Below are 18,805 nucleotides of genomic sequence, written 5' to 3'. Positions count from 1 at the left end.
GGGATCTCATGTTTCAGCACGAGCAGCATCATACTCATTCCCTGGTTACTTTGGCTTCTTACAGCAGCAGTGGCAGTAGTGGGGGAAGCCACCCAAGCAGTCGGAGCAGCAGTCGAGAGAACAGTGGAAGTGGAAGTGTAGGTGTTCCCATTGCTGTTCCCACACCATCTCCTCCTAGTGTCTATCCAGGTAAATGGAAACTTCTTGTTCCTCTTTCTGCCTCATTGTTTACCTTGAGCATTTGCAGTTTCCTAAACTTGAAGGGAAGCCCAGAGTTCATTGCTATTGATAATATGAGTTTGAATCAAGTAGTGTCTTCTCTGAGAGTGTCTGATGTGCTGTAATGTTCCTTTTATGTATTAATTTGTTTATCAGAATTTTTTGCCTGGCTGCCTGCATGTGACAAGGTAGGACACAGTACCTTTTTTAGTAGGCTGAGGGACACTTCTCCCTTGTCCTTTTAAGCAAATAAATGTTTTTTCATTGGCTGTTTATGCAGATTCATAGAAGCATGTTTTTAGAAAATTAGATTGAATGAGAGGCAGGCACAGAGTAAATATTGAGTACATCAACGCAAGCCTGAATTGTCACAAAGAGATACTTGCTCAATGTAATGGCCCCAGACTTTCCAGAAGCAGGAAGTGTTATTAGTACTTCTTTTTCCTTTGCTCAGCCTTTTCAGTGAAGAAGAGCCTGTAGTTGTCTTGCAGAGAAGTACATGATGCTTCTGAAACAAAGAGCTGGAAATTTTTTGGTTTCCTCTTTATATTTTCTGATTTATACAAAGGCTAAAGACAGCCATGCTAGAGATTGGAGCATAAATAACACAATGCAAAGACATCTTTCAAAAGTAATACTTTTCACTGAAAAGTTTTGGGTTGTGTTCCCTTCAGACCTGGAAAGAAGTCTTTTTGCTTGACCCTCATTTACCATCTACACAGGAATGAGCCTTTCTTTAACAGCTCCATTGTTTTCTCATCTGGTGCATTCTGAAATACTGTGCAGCTAATAAATAGCTAACACTGAATAGTCAGAGGCTTTCTCTAATCCTTGCTAACATATCTCCTTATTAACTCCACCTCTTCGTCCTCTCTTCACTCAGCCCCTGCTGGCTCAGCTGGCTCTTCTCCCCTTCCTGCTACCTCTGCTCCTGCCCCCACTCCTCCTGCTCCTCCTGCCCCTTCCTCCGCTGCCCCAGATGCTGCTGCTGCTGCTGCAGGAGCTCAGCCCCTTGCTGATGGCTTCACCTCTCCAACTCCCCCTGCTGTTTCTTCCACACCCTCTGCAGGTGAGTGTCTGCTCCAGCTGCTGGGCAGATGAACCCAGATGTGATCGTGATCCAAGGCTTTGCAAAGTTACTTCAGCAGCAGTGATTCATAATTAAAAAAAAAAGTTCAATTATAACTAGAAAATATCTGTTAATACCCAACTATAAGGTCATGGTTACAGTAGATAGTTCAAGGTGTTCTGATTTTTTAAACAGCAATAATTTTATAATTTTATTATTTTTACATTTATGTAATTCACTAAATCATAATTTTATTTCTGTTTGGATTCTGAGAACCTCATAGAATAATTATGTTTGGCAGGAACCAGCACTGATAGTTCTGGGTCTTATTATTCTCTTTCATAAATGCAATTTTAAAAAAGTGCATCTAGCAAAGTATAATTTATGTAACTGTTTTCTTCAATGCTGTCAAATGACAAGTCTCCCTTTAATGAACTGATGAAAAGGGCAGGCTCTCTGTGTCCAGTATTAGGTAAAATGCAAATTTTTATTATGCAGACTACTACTAAAGCATTTTGTTTTCACATATGGTACTTAGGGTGTATATTGCAACTTCCTTTTTTTAGTGCTAGACTTTTCTCATGTGCTGAAGTTGCAGAGTGGAGCACTTACCAACCATAATACTGTCCTGTATCTCCTATTTTTGATGAGGAGATTGCAGTGTGAAGATCTCCTTCAGACAGCCAAATTCATGTGTAGCTACCTGCATGCTTTGCTGCTTTACATTATGGTGGAGGCTGCTTACAGGGGAGGGAGTTGGTTTGTGAGTTTATTAGTGATCATCTCTTAGTAAAAATTGTACCAGGTTCCAGAAGGACTCTTAAAATTGCATATAGTTTAAAGGGCTGGTGCTCATAAAAAATTAGAAGATATTTCCACTAGAATCCTTAACTGTGACCAGAAGTTTTTAAAGGGTGATGAATTTTGATCTGAGATTATCATGATGTCTAAACTACTTTCATGAAGATGAGCTGTGGAATATGGAGCCCCAATCAGTTTTCCATTTTGATGCACTGTCAGTATCCCAGTTCTTAAGCCATGTTGCTCCTATATTTTTAACAAGTCAAAACCAAGTAAAGATTAATATTTTAATGACTGTAAATTCACAATTTCATAAGAGAAATTTCACCTTAGTTACTATTTCTAAGATCTTTTTTTTCCCTGTTTTATTAGTGAGGTTTGACTGAAATAAAGTATTTTAAGAGTGATAGGTCACCACTTATGAAGTCATAGCTTTTGGTCCTTAAAAACCTCTTAGCCCTCTCCCCTCCCTTCTCTCCAATCACCACCAATTTCTGCAAGTATATTAAGTAACAGAGAGAGAGAGAGAGAGACACACACATTGAAAAGACACATCAGGAAAAATAGGGAAAAGCCTTTATAGAATGGATTCTTTCTTAGCTGTTTCTTAGCTGTAAAAAGTGCATTTTTTAATATGGTACACCACATTATTGGTACAAAGCAGAGGGAATGTGACACTGTAGTTCATGCATTTGCTCTTACAAGCAAGTAACAGAGCAAGCAACTTGTATATTTATTTACTGACCTAGTAAGAAGTTGTGCAAAGCAAGCAAAGCATAATGAAGAACAGTACAAGTTTTTAAAAATTTGTATGTTCTTTTGTTCTGTTTCTCTGTTTACTTCTCTCCTCAACCACCATCCCTTCTTCCTTGTTTTCTTGCAAACTCTCAAATTTGCTTCTAGGACAAATGGTAGAGGCAGAATAGTTTGTGGGCTGTAATACTGCATATAAGAATAACAAATCCAACTTACTGTTATATGCAGTATAAAATCCAGAGAATTGTATGTGAGCACAGAAGATACCTTGCTTCATTTATTGCTTGCTGGGAATCATGATCAATGTCTTGAATACAGAAAGTAAAGAAAATGCAGAGCAAGTTTTTGAGGAGTTGCTTTAATTGACGGCTCCCTTGAAGAGGGTCTTCTAGTTTGACTTCATTTATTTCATCCTTCAAGCAGTTTCTAACATTCATTTCTCCCCAGATGATTCTCTGAATATCTAAGTGGCACAAAGATAGGTAGTACTGTGTTTTCAGTTACAGAGGGTTAACAGCTTTGGATCCTGGAAATGGCCTGCAGTTATTTTTCATGTGTATGTTCCTTAATTGCGGAACTGCAACGTTTTGTGGAGTTTCTTGCAGGTTCAGAAATAACTAAATTCACAAGAAGTTATTGTAATACATTATTTAACATAAATAACCAGATATTATTTTCTTTCATTTTGAGGATTCGTAGCTTAAACACCTTTGTATTTTCCCACTGGCTTTTATAGGCAGTGCTGAGTGCAGGCAGTTGGGAGAGTTATGTTTTGCATTGCTCTTGAGACATTCGGTGTCCTGCCAGTCTGGCAGCTGAAGTGGCTGACTGCCTTAGAATAAAGCTCCAGAAACCTTTTCAAACCTTTGAAATGGACTGCAGGTGGAGAGAAGGCAGGCAGGCATCATTCTCCTCTTTGCCAACGCACGTCTCTGTGTGCCCTAGGTCACCCGGTTCAGTTCTACAGCATGAACAGGCCTGCAGCTCGGCACACGCCCCCCACCATCGGGGGCTCTCTGCCCTACCGGCGCCCGCCTTCCATCACGTCACAGAGCAGCCTTCAGAACCAGATCAACGGGGGCCCCTTCTACAACCAGAACCCAGGTAAGGACCTTTGGCTGCTCCACTGATATCAGCAGTGCTGAACACGGTCACCTTCAGCTCTCTGGAGTTTTATGTTCTGTCTCCATTGCAGATCTTGCGCTTTCAGTTGCTGGTAGCTGTGCCAAACCTGCAGTGCAAGTGCACAGTGTTCAGCTTTTATTATGGCAAGCATCTTAAAAAATGCTGGCTTTGTTGCCAAATAATTTACCTTTGATGTCACAGTCCCTATCAGACAAGCTTTAGTCCTTGACTACACCATGTGCCATGGACCTGCTTTGGTGTGGGATGGGTGTTTGATTTTGCACCAGAATGCTGATTCTTCATTAATCAGTCTTTATCTTGTGTGCCTTTTCCTTCTGGGTAATGTACAGTTCAAGCAGTTGTACTTGTTACACCGGGGTAGGCATTAGATACCTTGGAGACACCAGTGTGTTGGGGTGCTGTGTCATCTGCTAAGCCTACAGGTGATGTTATTTTATGGGTGATTTGCCCTACAAAGCGAGGGGAGCCCTTACCAGGGAGTGAGTGTCCTGTATGTCAGCATAGCATAGTAGCCTTTTACCTAAGGAGTCCTTCTTCCTGTGCTTCTGATGGGACCAGGAGGGTTTTATACTAGACTAGGGGAGAGTTTCTCTTTTGACAAAGCTACAGAAAGATGCAGGAGACACCCTGAAGGTTTCTTGTCAGGAAATGCCCTATTACTAGCAAAATTGAATGTTGACTTGAAAGTACTACAGTATGTTGGTGTTTTGTGGTGGTGGAATTTGAAGGGGCTGTGTGTGTTGCTTGGTTGCTTTTTTTTTTTTTGTTTCATTTTTGTGAGTTTGTTTTATTTTGGTTTGGTTTGGTTTTGTTTTTGGTTGGTTTGGTTGTTTTTTTTTTAAATTGAGCATTGAACTTGGAATTAGGTCAAATGCTGCAATCTGCGTTTTAGGAGTTTGTTCAGATTTGGCTGTTACTGTTTGTGAGCTACCCTGCAGGGTGAGCTGAGCTTGAGATGGAAATGAATGGTCCTGCTGGGCACAGGGAAGTGGAAGAAGTCATAAGGCTAAATTGTAGCCCAGTTGCCTGAAATAGGTCATATTTTCTAAGCACATTATGTGCATATTGAAGGCAGAAGGGGGGAATAGGCAAGAAAGAAAGAAAGGGTAATAACAACAAAAGAAACCATTCAGGATTACAATAATGCAATTTTTGCAATAAAGACGATTTTCAGTATATCCAGAGAGTTTTTGACGACTGCCGTGTGTTTTTTGCTTTAGCAAAGGGATAATTCTCTGCAAGTTGCCATTACATTGTTAATAGGTAATCATAGAAGATGCCAAATAGACTTAAAATAAATTGCATAACCACAGTTGTCTGTGTTTCCAGAAAGAAGGTAATGATTATGGTGATTAGTCATTTGAACTGCAAATCACAAACAAAATACTTCAGTTATACTGGCATATATGAGACAATATAAATAAGCAGTTGTAGTAGGAAACTTTTTTTTATATACCAGCAGAATACAGAATTTATTGGCTTTGCAGTTACACTAAACCAAGGTTTTTTTGGAGTTCACCTTGAAAAGAGAGGATGCTCAAGCATGCATAATTGATGAAAGCCCTAAGAACAGAGGCACTGTTGTGTCTGGAAGGAGCAGGGTCAGTAGTGACAGGACAGAGGCCACAATTTTTTCTCAGCATTCCTGAAGAGAGGTAGAAAACAAGAGGGGAAAGAGAGACCTTACAAGAGGCAGAGGAGGGTGCCAGCTATGGCTTTTTTGTTGTTTGTAGGCTATTTGGCAATAACCCAGTACTATTATTTCCATTGCCATTTTTTAAAATGGTGGTCTAGCCATGTTTGATTATTCACTTGACAGGAGCATGAAAGGTACTTGCATTGCCCTGTTCTGTTAAAAGCTATTTCATGATAATAAAATTTTTCTGCTTTGTGAGAGACCATTTTAACAACTGAAAAGAAAATATTAGAAATGCAGACTCTGAATGATCTCAGCATATGTCTGTCCCAAAGCCACTCTTGCCAGCCAAGCCACCGAACAAGTGCTTTAACATTGCAATTTGGATATCATTATCTAAGCGCTATAGAGCTCAGCACAGACTAAAAACTGGGTGGGAGAATCTGGACAGATACTGAGATTGGTTGCACCCTACCCCATCTGTACAGCTGAGTTCTTACCAGTCTGAAGCAGCCTAGTGGAAGGTGCTCTTGAGCATTTTTGAACTAATTTACAGGAACTATGTAATAAATCTATCAGTGATCAGTATGAAAGGAAGATGGGAAAGAATATTTAAGATGATGGTTTATACAGCAGAGGTAAAGTTCTTCTGATGCATTTAATTAAAAAAAATAGTAATAAAATACTTATTGTATTGCCTCTTAGAGGTCAGAGCTAGAGTCATTATATAGCATGTAGAGACAATATTATGATAAGCCCTCCGTTTGTGCTTCAGTCCTTGCACTGTGCAGGGACTAAGATACTCAAGCAGTGATGTCAGCTACTGTTAGCATCACCATTGGGATTAAACTACACAACCCAAACTGAACCTGGGAATTTTTTTGGATTTGCTTGGCATGCTTGTCTAGAGTGATTAATTTTTTTCCATGGATAGCTCATGAACAAAGTACACTGGAGAGACCAAGGAAACTAGAGCTACTCTCCTATGATAGCTATGGATTGTATGAACCCATATGATGTTGAATAGAGGAATCATTTTGAAATGAAACAATTTTCTACTGCATATAATTGAAAAAGCAGAGACAAGGACTGAATTGATGAATATTACTGCTTTTCAGTAGAACTTTAAATTTGAGTTCCCTTTTTCTCCTTTGAAAAGGTGCAAGACCAAATCTTTTCACAGCAATCATGGTTACACTTGAAGGAATAAATACTCTGAGGTCACGTAATTTGAGTCAAAGAAACTGTAATCAGAAATACATTTCTGTTTTTTCTCAAGAGATATCAATTAAATGGTGAGATAATGGAACTTACTTCATATGGAGGCACTTTTGCAACAAAAGGATGGTTGCTGTTAGTCTTTTCATTCATGCTGTGTGGTTCTGAAAGAAATGTGAATGTAAGTGACAGAAGAAATTCAAATCACTTAAAATGTTACTGGAATGAGCAAACAAAAGAAATTTTGAGGCATAAGTTGTTAATGCTGGAGAACTCTTTTCTCTTGCTATGATAATGTGAATTAATTCTGAAAAATGCTACATCATACCCTATCAGTTTTCTTACTACCTCTGGAATTTGCCTGAAATTTATTTTGTTCTGTCTGGTAGCTAAATAAATGTACTGGTACATGAAGTATAGACTTCCTTTCCCCCTAATCCCTTTGGACATGATTAAATGTTTTTTGTATGCCACATACTAACAAGAAATGTATTATTTGTGCTTCTCCTAAGGTACGCTGTCTGAAAAATCGTCTTGCAACTTGCCTAAAGAATTTTGCTGCATTATTCAAAGTGATACTAAAGTTTCATAAAACTAGTTAGCTGATGTTTTAACTAGATAACTGAAACTAGCATTCCAGGCTTAAACCACAGTTCAGCATTACAGCATTTGCAACTGGCTGAAAGCATCTTCTTTAACTGGGAATTCACATATATTGTACAAAGCAGCTCTTATTGTACAAAGAGAGCCCTTCTGGTACCAGTGAAAGGGCTGTTCAGAGTTCAGTGCAGAGAAGTCAGGTGGGGAGGAAATCAGGCAGCACATCTGGAACAGGCTCTGTGGTTTGGCAGCAGCACAGTGTGCTCTGTTCTGTCAATAAGATCAGAAGTGTTGCATCTTTCAGATCTGCACAGTTCTCAAAAGGCATCTTTTTCTGTTTTGTCTGAAATAGCTGCCTCATTCAATAGGGCTTTGGCCTACATCTTGGAAAAAAAGAGGTATATCCATTTTCATTACTAGGGATTCATGGATGCTGTTAGTCACCTCTATAAATATCAATTAGATTTGAGATGGGGAGGATTATAGGCAGAGAGTCCTCTTGATACATTTTTAGGTCCGCCCATAAAGTGTTATATTCTGTAGTAAGAAACTTCATCTTAAGGGAATCTCATAGTCATATCAGAAAAATGCTTCAGCATGAATTTTTAATGTTATGAAAAAGAGCTGGGTTGGAAATTTTAAAAATAGAGAAATACCCTTGAAGAAAGGATTAGGAATATGCTTAAACCACCTGAGCCATTTTTCTTTAAATGTCAGTCTTTTTATCTCAGCTTCTTAGCAGCCTGCTGCACTGTCTTAGTGGTGATGATGTCTACTTTCCTGTTTGCTGCTTTGTTGTGTTTCTAACTGGATGCCTCTCTCTTTTTAATTTCTGTGGCAGCATCCCTTGCTCCTCCTCCCCCCTCCATCCTACAGGTAACTCCACAGTTACCATTAATGGGATTTGTGGCCAGAGTTCAAGAAAACAGTAAGTTTGCTGCTTCCTTGTGCAATGTTTTATTACTGGATGTGGCTTTTGGATTGAGTTGATGAAAGATTTGTATGTATATAGCCAGGATTCTGCATTCTCTACTGCCTCTGCAAGTTCTGAAATTGTGAAGGGTGGGGAAAAAGAAATAATCTTATTGGAGGTACCTGGTCATTCCTTCTCTGAATTTTCCTCTCTCTAGCGTATTTTCACAAGTTACAATTGTTGGTCCCACTTCCATTAATTGGGCTCGAGGGTATTACTTGAAGCAGCTGCCATGGCTGTAGAGACATTTTCATGGTTGTGCTGTTACTTCTGCTCAGTTTCAGACACTCCTCCCCCCCCACCGCCTGTGGACGAGGCGGTGTTTGATGAGTCTCCACCTCCACCCCCACCTCCCGAGGATTATGAGGAGGAGGAAGCAGCTGTGGTGGAGTACAGTGATCCCTATGCTGAGGAGGACCCTCCTTGGGCACCCAGGACATACTTAGAAAAGGGTAGGTTTGGAGCTGGAAGAGACAGTAGGGTTGTTTTTTTAACAACTTTTTGTGTGTGTTCCCGCCCTCCTGCTTTTGCACATGGGGTCTGCCCACACTCCTTCATACCAGACTTTGGTATGACAGCATTTTAGTCAGTAGCAAAAGAGAATGAAGAGGCCCTGATGTGTGTTTATAGTGTCTCTCATAGTAATGCAAGGTGGTGTGTGCACATGCCTTGAGAAACAACTTTCTATTTGAGGAAATAATGATGTTTGAATGATTGTTCTGTTCTGCTTTCCTGTGGGAGCTTGGGAACTAAAATAGTTTATGTAGGTGCATATAGACATGGATCTGTTCCATCTCACATGGGATAGCAAAACTGTAAAGGAGAGTCTTTAAAGATAAGCTGGAGAAAATCAGGCTTTTAGTCAGAAAATGTTTCCTATGGAGAACAAAAGTATAAGAAGCCAAACATTTTCTCTACTGATGTAGGGACACGTGCAAAAACAGAATTTTGATCTGTATTTTTAAAACTAGATGACCAAAACATCAAAAAGGTTGGTGTGTTTTTAGAAACACTTTTAAAAGTAGTAGAAAATATAATTGCTTTCAGCATATGAAGAACTATTAAATAGTAGTTTTAGGATACCAGAAAAAATGAGATATGGACATAGATATGGATTCTGTTGTAGTTACATGAATGTCTCTACTTAGCCCATGTCTTGAGATTTGACTGCTTTGCTGGAATTGGGAGAGAAGTGCTTGGCTGTGAGTTTTTTCTAGCAAGCTTTGAAGCTTTAAAATTAATGAGAAACCTTATACTAAAAGAGGACTTTAATACTCAAAAAATTTGTATACTTATCCTGCTGGGAATTAAAATGCTTTATTCAGTAAAATAATTTATCCTGTGGCAACTGCTTAAGTTCCTATAAATAGTATTCTGCTCCACATGATTCAAAGTGGACAAAAGAGATGAAAGTAAGTAGCTCTTCCAATACATTTACCCCCAATAAATAGCATTCCCAATTCTTAGGATTTGTACTTGTACTTTTGATATGACCCTTCTCCTATTTAAGTTCATAAGAGAGCAGGGTTATAGGGTTAGGTTAGATGACCTTTGCAACAGAAGCTGGGACACCAAAGAGGTGTCAAATACAAGAGAGTTGCTGTATACTGGAATGGGATTCAATATGACCCCATTCTGCAGAGGGTCAAGCAGTGTGGGAGGTTAAGAGCTGAGGATGGAGCCTGCAGCTGAGCATGGAAGTGAGTAGCAGATCCATGAGGAACAGATGGAGAAATTGTTCAGGAGGATATGGTTACTGGGGATGCTGAGCTTGAGGACACTGCCACGTGACTGTAATAGCAACAGCCAACCTGCGGTGTCCAGGGATGTGCACTGCAGTGTCCATTGAGCTCCGTGTCTGGACGTGTGGCAGCAAAAGAAAAGAAAATGACCTGGCTCTGCAAATCAGATGAATGGAAATGGGTATCCAGAAGGAAAAGTTGCACTTTCACCACTTAGAGAAAGTGTGTGTTCACAGATTCCAGTTGGATAATCAGCCTAGCCTACATTTGTGGTCAGTGGGATATAAGAGAGTTCAGCCAAAATCTGTAATTGTTGAAGAACCAAAGATCACTCATTGGAAGAATATCAACCTAAATGAGTAATTCTGTTTTTTATAACTGCATTGAAACACATTCAGACAGAAACTAAAGAAGCCCTGGCTTAGGCTGACAGGGCAGGATGCCACCTCCTGAGTCACTATTGCTGCTTCCTGTCTCATCTGGAGCCTTTCTTGCAATGCTGGCCTGGCCTCCTCCTAATTCGGGGCATGTGACAAGCTCACAGCTTGAACTGATGGGACTACAGACTGAGGGATTAAACAGCCTTTTAGAGAGAGGACTGTTGCCAGTACACAAATAACATACTGGAGGAAGCAGTGCTGATGTAAAAACAAAACCAGGCTTCAGGTAAATTTTATGAGGCTTAACAAAAAGCAAATTTTCTTCACAAATTTAAGGAAGAGTTTCCTTCTTGTGATCATGAAATAGTGAATCCATTCAGTATCCAAAGGAACTAGAGTACACTCAAAAGTCAGAAAGAAAGGAATTGGAAGTTACCCTGGTCCTTGGATGATGATGATGATTATTATTGTCATCAAGAGAATGAAGAAAAATAGCACAGTGACTCCAGGAAGAAATTTCAAAACCCTTAAAAAGGAATTTTGAAGGACTTAAATCGAATGCATCACATGTTCATACACTTGTTTTTCAAGCTAAAATCATACTTGTTTCTCCATTGGTGTTTTGTTTGCTTAGAATTATATGTACAGAAGAAATTACTTAACAACTGCTGACACAATTGTAGAGCTAACAATATTTGTTTTCAAAGTATGCTCTAGTCACATGATAAAAAAAAATTCTTTGCATACTCTGATTTTCCACTGGGATTGATCTGTATATTTTATAATCTCTTCTGGATCCAGGTTTCCCTAGTGTTGGTTTGTGTTGATTCCTTTGCTCCCTCAAAAAGGAAATGACCTTTCTTTTGGAAAGAATGATGAGTTTAGTAGGACTCTTGGACAGTGGTTTATGAACACATGCTGTTAATTTTTAATCCTTGTTTTACTTTAGAGTATCTTTCCATCTATCCCCAGCACAAGATTTTAGGATCTCTATCCAACATACTTTTTTTTTTCCTTAGTGGCAGCACTGCAAGTTTCATTGCCAAGTTCTCAAAGCAGTGATTGATGCTATTTGGTAAAGTACTCAGAGTCTGGCATAGCTAACTTTCTCTATGAAACACATAATGATAGCACTGAGATTGGAAAAATGTTATCAATTTTATGTCTATTTTCTGGCATTTCAAGACTGTTCTATTTAAAATTTCCAAGTGCTTTGTCCAGTTTCTTTGCCTTTCCTAACAACTTTTGTGCCATCACTAAAATATTCTGCAGCTGTAAGAAAAATGTCCTGATACACTGTGTGTACATTTCCACCTTCCTTCTTCATGGCTTCTAACAGGGATTTGCCCACCTTGGTGCTGTGTCCCTGGGAGTGGCTGCTGGATATTGAGATGCACGTGACCTTTAGAGATTTAAATGTGGAAGTGGCTAAGGTAGATGGAGGTTTGGGATGTCTGCCTTGGCTCACCCATACTGTGACCTGAAGAGAGCTCTTGGTGCACTCCCTCTTCCATGTTCTCCTGCTCTTTCCTGTGCTGAGATCTGGTTTAGCACACATAGGAATAGTTCTGAGTGGTCATAGCCATGGGGATTCACAACCACCTCGTTGTATTGTTCCACACCAAAAGTTTATCATACAGTTGGACACTTCCTCTGGTGGGTCTGGAAATAGTAAGAATAGAGGAGTTAAAGGAGTCCTGGCTCATGTACTTCAAAGTGTGAGCTTGTACAAAAGGGGGTGGAAGAAACTGTCTGTCTCAGCAGGTCGTTCGGCACGCACACACGCGAGGCAGTGCCTGCCTGAGGGACAGTGCATTTTCCTCCTCCTCCCCTAGCTCTCCTAACACTCACATTCTGTTCTTTCCTAGTGGTGGCAATCTATGACTACACCAAGGACAAGGAAGATGAGCTCTCATTTCAGGAAGGTGCCATCATTTACGTCATCAAGAAAAATGATGATGGCTGGTATGAGGGGGTCATGAATGGAGTGACGGGGCTGTTCCCAGGGAACTATGTGGAATCGATCATGCATTACTCAGAGTGAAGACCAGAGGACAGAACACTGCATTTCCTGCTGCAGGAGCTGTCAGGGCTTCCCAGATCTCCACCAGCCTCTGGGGCCCCATCCAGTGTAACTGAATGAAGGATAATAGTAACAACCACTCTTTTGGGTTTGGTTTGGTTTTTTTTTTCTTTTTCCCCCTCATGATAAGACAATAGTGATTTGAGTTGTTTGAACAAATGGCTCTTCAGCTGCCAGCAGAGGCTATCCTGAGCTATCTGACTTTGAATTAAGCTGACCCATTCAGATGTAACAAACTTGTTGATTAGCTCATACTTCACTCCAATTCTGACTTCTGACAGGCCTTGGGATTTGTCTCAGGAGTTCTGTGCGCCCTCATGGTACTATACCATTGGAAGCAGTGCCTGGCACTGGGGATGTCCTGGATGCTTGTGGTGAAGGTTACTGGCCAGTGGACATCCCCTGTTTCTACACTACACTCCTGTGCAGCTGGAAGAACAGTCAAGTGCTAGAAAACACTGGGATTTCTACACGGAGACGTTCCTGTAACTGCCTTCCAGATAGCTGGATGCTTCCTTAGCATACACACTTCTGCAGCTGCTCTGCACACGTAGGCTGACCCAGGGCACACAGAGCCAGCTTTCATTCACTCACCTTTCAGTTTAGACAATTCAGATGGCTGCAGCCCAGAGGATCCCCACCCCCATTTCTCATCTTCTGAATGCCACATATTTGTTTTGTGTTCTGCACTGATGTAACTGTGCTCCTCTCCACAGTGAGCTCCTTGCCACGGTTGCTGCCGGTTCAAACAGAACTCACAGATGACGTTGATGGTGAAGGCGAAACAAAGTTTACAGGTCCTCCTGGGGTCTGAGGATTAACTCTAGGGGGTGTGATCTTAGGTTCAAATCTACTCATGCCTGCTTGCACTAGAGAAACTTGCCCCCAACTTTAGTTTTATGCACAATATAATCTTAAAAATCCAATCAGGTATTGTAAATTGGCTATTTTGTACTTGACAACTAGATTTGCATATGTACTGTGAGAGCCCTGTGCAGAGGCAGGACAAACGGCAATTGTCGTCTTCATGTCTGTTGCCAAAATCTCTTCAGTGGAAGCAAAAAGGGCTGTTGTGTGTACTGGTTTCCCATGGAAATCCAAGCAGTAACTAGTAGTAGTCCTAGCTCTTCCCCTAGCCCTCTCCATTGTTTATTATAATAGGTATTTTGAGCTGTACTGGTGGCTTGGGGTGGAGTAGTACCAAGTGAAGGCTCTGTAGCCCCTTGTGATGATACTTGGCTTTCTAATCTAGTCTCAGTTAATTCTGCTCAGTGATTGTACACAGCAGATCACTGTAAGTGATGGTTATACTCATCTGCCCTTATGAACATCTAAATGTTACCTGTGGGTAAATATCATCCATTAACTAATTACATTTCCTTTTAAGTCTTGTTAGCCTGCAAATTGAGAGCCTCCTGGGCAAGGGCATCTTTAGACTGTCACCTGGCCAAGTTCTGGTACCAAGCTGGTACCAAGAGTAGCTTGTCCAAGGTGAGAAAGTACTGCAGCTGGAGAGGCTGGTGTTAAAAAAGAGCAGTGCACAGGAGAGCAGGGCTGGATGTGTGATGGCACTGGCACCAGTACAGGTAACTGACCCAACCCCTTGCTTGGTAGTTAGTGCAGTATCAGCATGGAGGTGCAGATTTGGTGCCAGCCTGGGCAGGGAGGTGCCATAGCTGCTCAGAGGGCAAGAGGAACAAACAAATAGGTGTGTTTGTAGGCCATGGAGGAATGTGATCACCTGCTGTGAGCTTGTGGAACTCCTGTGACAGTGCACAAGAAACTGGCTTGGTTAAAGTCTGCAGGAAGGACAACTTTGAAGAAACTTGTGTGCAGATAAAAGTCACTTTTTCCCTTGCTAATCCACGTTGTCTTCTTTCTGGAAGCTGACAGCATTGTTTGGGATGAGTGCCAGAACAGATACCCTTCAAGCCTTTTACTCTCTGAAAAGTTTTCTTGCAGCAAGAGAAGCAGCCATGTTCAGTTCCCTCAGCCCATCATTTCTGTGGAAGCAAGTCCAGAACCACTGGTTGTGCAGGCACTGGAATAACTGTTTCTAGTGTCATTGGGCAGGTCTAAGCTTTTGGCACAGGGAGGTGGTGCTTCTAGCAAAGATGATTGAACAGCAGCATTCACAAGCCTTTGGTGCTTACAGGGCAGCTGTGTTTTCCAGGAGTATCAGAGGTTTCCTGGCTTCTCTTGCCTTGGATATGTTTGTGGCAAAAACTGAGCCCACAGTGCTCAAATGCATTGTTAGGGCAGCTTAATGATTTCTTAAGTGAGAGCTGAACCTCTGCCTGTGCACCCAAGCTGCAGCTGGCAGGTCACACTTTAGTGAAACTTGTCTTAACCCAGTTTGAGCAAGAGCCGGTGCTTGAACACTTCTGGCAGGTGGGTGGGGTAGTGTGTACTCCCACTGTGTGTGATGCTTTCCCTTCAGTCAGCTGGTTTTTCCTCTTGCAAGCTCTCTGTGTTATGAGAGCAGAGCAGTGTGAGATGAACGCTTGCAGAGCACAGAAGATGAGGCTACAAAACCCTTAGAGATTCCACTTTCAGGCCAGCTGTGTGACAGCTCCTGAAGAACTGGCTTTGGTCTGATGGGCCAGGGGTTATTTTGGTCCCTGCTGATAGAACATGGAATTGTTTATCCTGCAAGAACTGCTGTGGATGGAATTTCTGGGTCACCTCCTGCTGGTTTTATGCTTTATTATACAGTACTAATGTAAAGAAATTTGTTGAGTTTTATGCATATTTTTATTTTGTACAGATTTTAATTCTTTTGCTTGTTTGGGGATGATGTGATGTAATGGTCATAGACCAGGCCAAGGTAAACAGGCTTTGTATATTAATGTTACATAGATTGCATGCTAGTAAAGTCAGTGAGGGTTGTGTTTCCAGTTTTGTCCCTTGTACTTCTCCTTGTCCAAAACCTTCTCTTCCCCACCCCTTTTTAATTTACAGGTTTACTTTAAAAGGGGGTGGCAAATGGGGGGCTGGGGGAGAAACACCTCAGTATTTTAAATAAGGTGCACAACATCTCTTCACTGCTGAGTTTTGCTGCCACAGCTCATGGTGTTTTGCATCACAGGCTGTTGAAGCGGGAGTGTGTACGCATGAGAGGTGGGAGAAGGAGACACTCCAGCATAGCCCAAAGAGTGCTGAATGGCCAAAATGTAGATGTTTCTCCCTTTGTGAGAACTGCCTTAGCCCAGCCAGCTGTTTTCATTGTGCACAGAAATTGTTCAGCATCCTCTAGTGGTGTGTTTTGCCTTGGTTTACTGTGTATCAAAGGTTTCTTCCTTCCTCTTGGCACCAGGGACAAAGCTATTAACTACAGCTGCCTCTGTCATGTGCCTGATGAGAGGAAGTCTGAGTGAGTCTGTCCACATCTAGTGCTGAAGCAGGTTCATTTTGGTGCCTTCATTCCAGCCAAAGAGAGAGAGCTGAGGTTGCATGTGTCTGACCAGTTCTCTCCCCTCTTTTTCCCCTTCCCCTCAGCTGTTGCAGCAGAGGGCTGAGAGGGGCAGGAGGGGTGACCATCAAATTCCATGCCTGAGTGTCCTGAGGGCATGTCCACGTTCAGTGGCTGGAGCAGGCACCAGAGAGCTGCAGCAATGCTGGATCACTTGATGGTCTGACTGGTTAGACACAGACACACAGAGGCACTGAAGAGCCACAGCTCTCACTGGAGGGCAAGAGGTGTGGCTTGGCCCTGAGGTAGATGACAGCTTGGTGTGTGTTACCAGGAGGCTGACCATGTTCCTGGAATTCAGCTTATCCTTGCAGATAGTTGAGTTGGATGTCATAAGAGTGTCTGGAGATGTCTGCTGGTGTGAACCACAGGTCCTGTGGTGTGTGGCTGGGTGGCTTACCCGTGGATGCCAGAAAGGCTTAGACCCAGCTAGTTCTTGCTAGAGCAGTTTGTTCTCCTTTCACAGCTGCTGGGCATTTTCTTTTCTTGCTGCTGAGGGTTCTTGGTGACAGCCAAAGTTGACAGTGGCAGTAATGCAGCTTCTGAAAAGTGCCACTTTTACCTGGGGTGTTTCAGTTGATCATGAAAAGAAAGCAAGGAAAGCAGCAGGACTGAGGAGCCTTTTCCAGCAGAGGGTGTGTGGACTGCCTGCCTGCTGTGGATGTGCACATTGTTGACTAGAGGTGGAAAAGGACTCTGCACTGATCCTGTTGCGCTTCTGTGGTGCCTCCCACCGGTGCTTGATGGTGACTTAATACTGTCCTCTCCCTAGCAACTTCCACTACTTCCTAACAGATGCTGTGGATGCACCTCTCTGCTGGAAACGAGCCTGCTTTTTTATTAGTTATGTCTGTGAGTTTCAGGCATAGAGCAAAATTTCCATGTTTTCTTTTCTGGAAAGGATGGAACTTTATGTGGTTTAGTAAACTGGGAGCATTTGCAGAGCTTCTCCTCCCAGAGGTGCAATAGGACATTTTGTATAACAGGTGACATCTGTATTCTCTGCAGGTCCTTCTTGGAAGCTGCTTAGAGGATGCTGTTAGACTGTGGTGCTGTGGCTTTACTAAGAGCAGTAGTTACATTCAGAGTATGGAGAGTCACTGGTGAAGGCACTGCAGCATTTCAGGCAGTATTACAAACCCCATGCAGAGACTTCAGGACCTGTGTTGGCAACCGTGGCAGTAGAAAAGGTACAACACTGTTGCATTCACTAAGGCAAGTACTTACAACACTAACCTCTAGGGAAGGTGGTGGTGGAAACCGAGTACCAGCAGGATCCTGGGCTACGGCTTCTGGGGTGCCAGTTACAAGAATTTACCGTGCTTACAGGTGTATTCACCCTCCCCAGTTTCTGGCATCTCCCAGTATTTGGCACGGCTGCATTTTGTGGATAAAATGGTTATTACACAGAGGTCAGAACAGTACAAGAAGGGAACAACGTGTGGTTTGTGTTGGGGATTTTCCCCCCCAGAGTAGCTGAAGTCAATGTGCAGTAACAGTCCTATTTACCTACTTCTGATGTTAGAACTTTAAGCATAGTAAGACCCCCACCTCATATCCACGGGGACATGCTGAAAGCTTGATGCAGCCACAGTCTGAGAACTGCTGTTAAAAAGAGTAATTCACAGATCATGGTGTTCTGCTACTTTCATTTGGAAAAAACCCCACACATGTGTTTTGTGTAATCTTCAGCTAATGGAGGAAGAGGTTTGGGGGTTTTTTTGGTACTCTAAATGTACTAACTTTATTAGCACCTGTGCTTATTACAAGACATATTTCAAGACAGTGATGGCAGCAGGGGCCTGCTGTCCAGGGGTAAGCCTACACCCAGGACCCTGCTGAACACAGACATGGGGACCCTGCTGAAATGGGTGCAGTACATTTATTCCAGTTTCTCTTTACCCCTCTGAAGAATCCTACAACTATTGACTAATAGGAAGAGCTATGTACAAATTTATTTCCATTACAGCGCCTCTGTAAGTGCTGACATGTCCGAGATTTTTTGTAAAGAACAAGTGCTTCTTTTCACATTTGAAAAAGTGTCTTTTGCAACTTGCATGGACAAGTAGTTTCTATGAATTCTCTGGAGATGTCAGTGTCTAACATGGATTTTGTCCATGCACTTTTTTCTGAAAGCAGATACCCCCCCCTTTGGTTTGCAGTTGGAGCAGCACGCTCTGCTTTTGCTTTTGGCACTGCTGCTGCAGTGGATGGATGCAGAGCCCACTGTAAATGACCAAGCCCACAGGACTCTGGGGAGCTGTATGCCGCCAGTAACGTTTAGTGTGTGTGCCATTTGAACCACCTTCCAGTGAGTGCAAAACCCAATTTTTAAATTTTTTTAATTGTACTTGGAATTAATTGTTGCTGTGTACTAAACCCTCTTGTTATGAGCCCTAAATAAAAAGAACAAAGCACACCTCCATGTGTTCTGTGAGCGTGTCACAATTCTTGTCTTTGGCTCCACACTTCAAAGCAGCAGGGCCAGGGATCGTGGCTTGTGCGTGCAGGAGCCTGTCCCCGAGGCTCTCTGAGCACAGCTCTGCCCACAGCAAAGGTACAAACCTTGGCAACTGCTGCCTTCAGCAGCTCCTCACCCTCTGTGGGACTGCCCCTTGCCTGCACTCACTACTGTCATTCTCAAACCTCTGCTGCTGAGGGCCGCAGGCTGAGGCTGAGAGCATTTCCCAGGCAGGTTCCCACAGCCCCC

At 42.2% G+C, this 18,805-nt stretch overlaps 1 protein-coding gene across 18 annotated transcripts in view; it reads left to right on the top strand.

The window, feature by feature from the left end:
- ABI2 (abl interactor 2) overlaps positions 1 to 18,518 on the top strand; it is a 64,881-nt gene extending 46,363 nt beyond the window's left edge. For 3 of the 18 annotated variants that reach the window (XM_036386903.2, XM_036386899.2, XM_036386897.2), the window contains 6 exons: positions 65 to 189; positions 1,103 to 1,288; positions 3,791 to 3,949; positions 8,287 to 8,373; positions 8,697 to 8,870; positions 12,409 to 18,518. In XM_036386903.2, the coding sequence (XP_036242796.1) occupies positions 65 to 189; positions 1,103 to 1,288; positions 3,791 to 3,949; positions 8,287 to 8,373; positions 8,697 to 8,870; positions 12,409 to 12,584 (907 nt within the window). In that variant the 3' untranslated portion in view covers positions 12,585 to 18,518. The remainder of the gene's footprint in view (positions 1 to 64; positions 190 to 1,102; positions 1,289 to 3,790; positions 3,950 to 8,286; positions 8,374 to 8,696; positions 8,871 to 12,408) is intronic. The other 15 variants (XM_054515471.1, XM_054515465.1, XM_054515463.1 and 12 more) reach the window with 7 other exon arrangements.
- Positions 18,519 to 18,805: the final 287 nt, after the last annotated feature.

The sequence above is a fragment of the Molothrus ater genome, chromosome 7 (assembly GCF_012460135.2).
Source record: "Molothrus ater isolate BHLD 08-10-18 breed brown headed cowbird chromosome 7, BPBGC_Mater_1.1, whole genome shotgun sequence".
In the NCBI taxonomy this organism is placed as follows: Eukaryota; Metazoa; Chordata; class Aves; order Passeriformes; family Icteridae; genus Molothrus; species Molothrus ater.
Note: the sequence above shows the minus strand (reverse complement) of the source record. Positions and strands in the feature narration are given on the sequence as shown.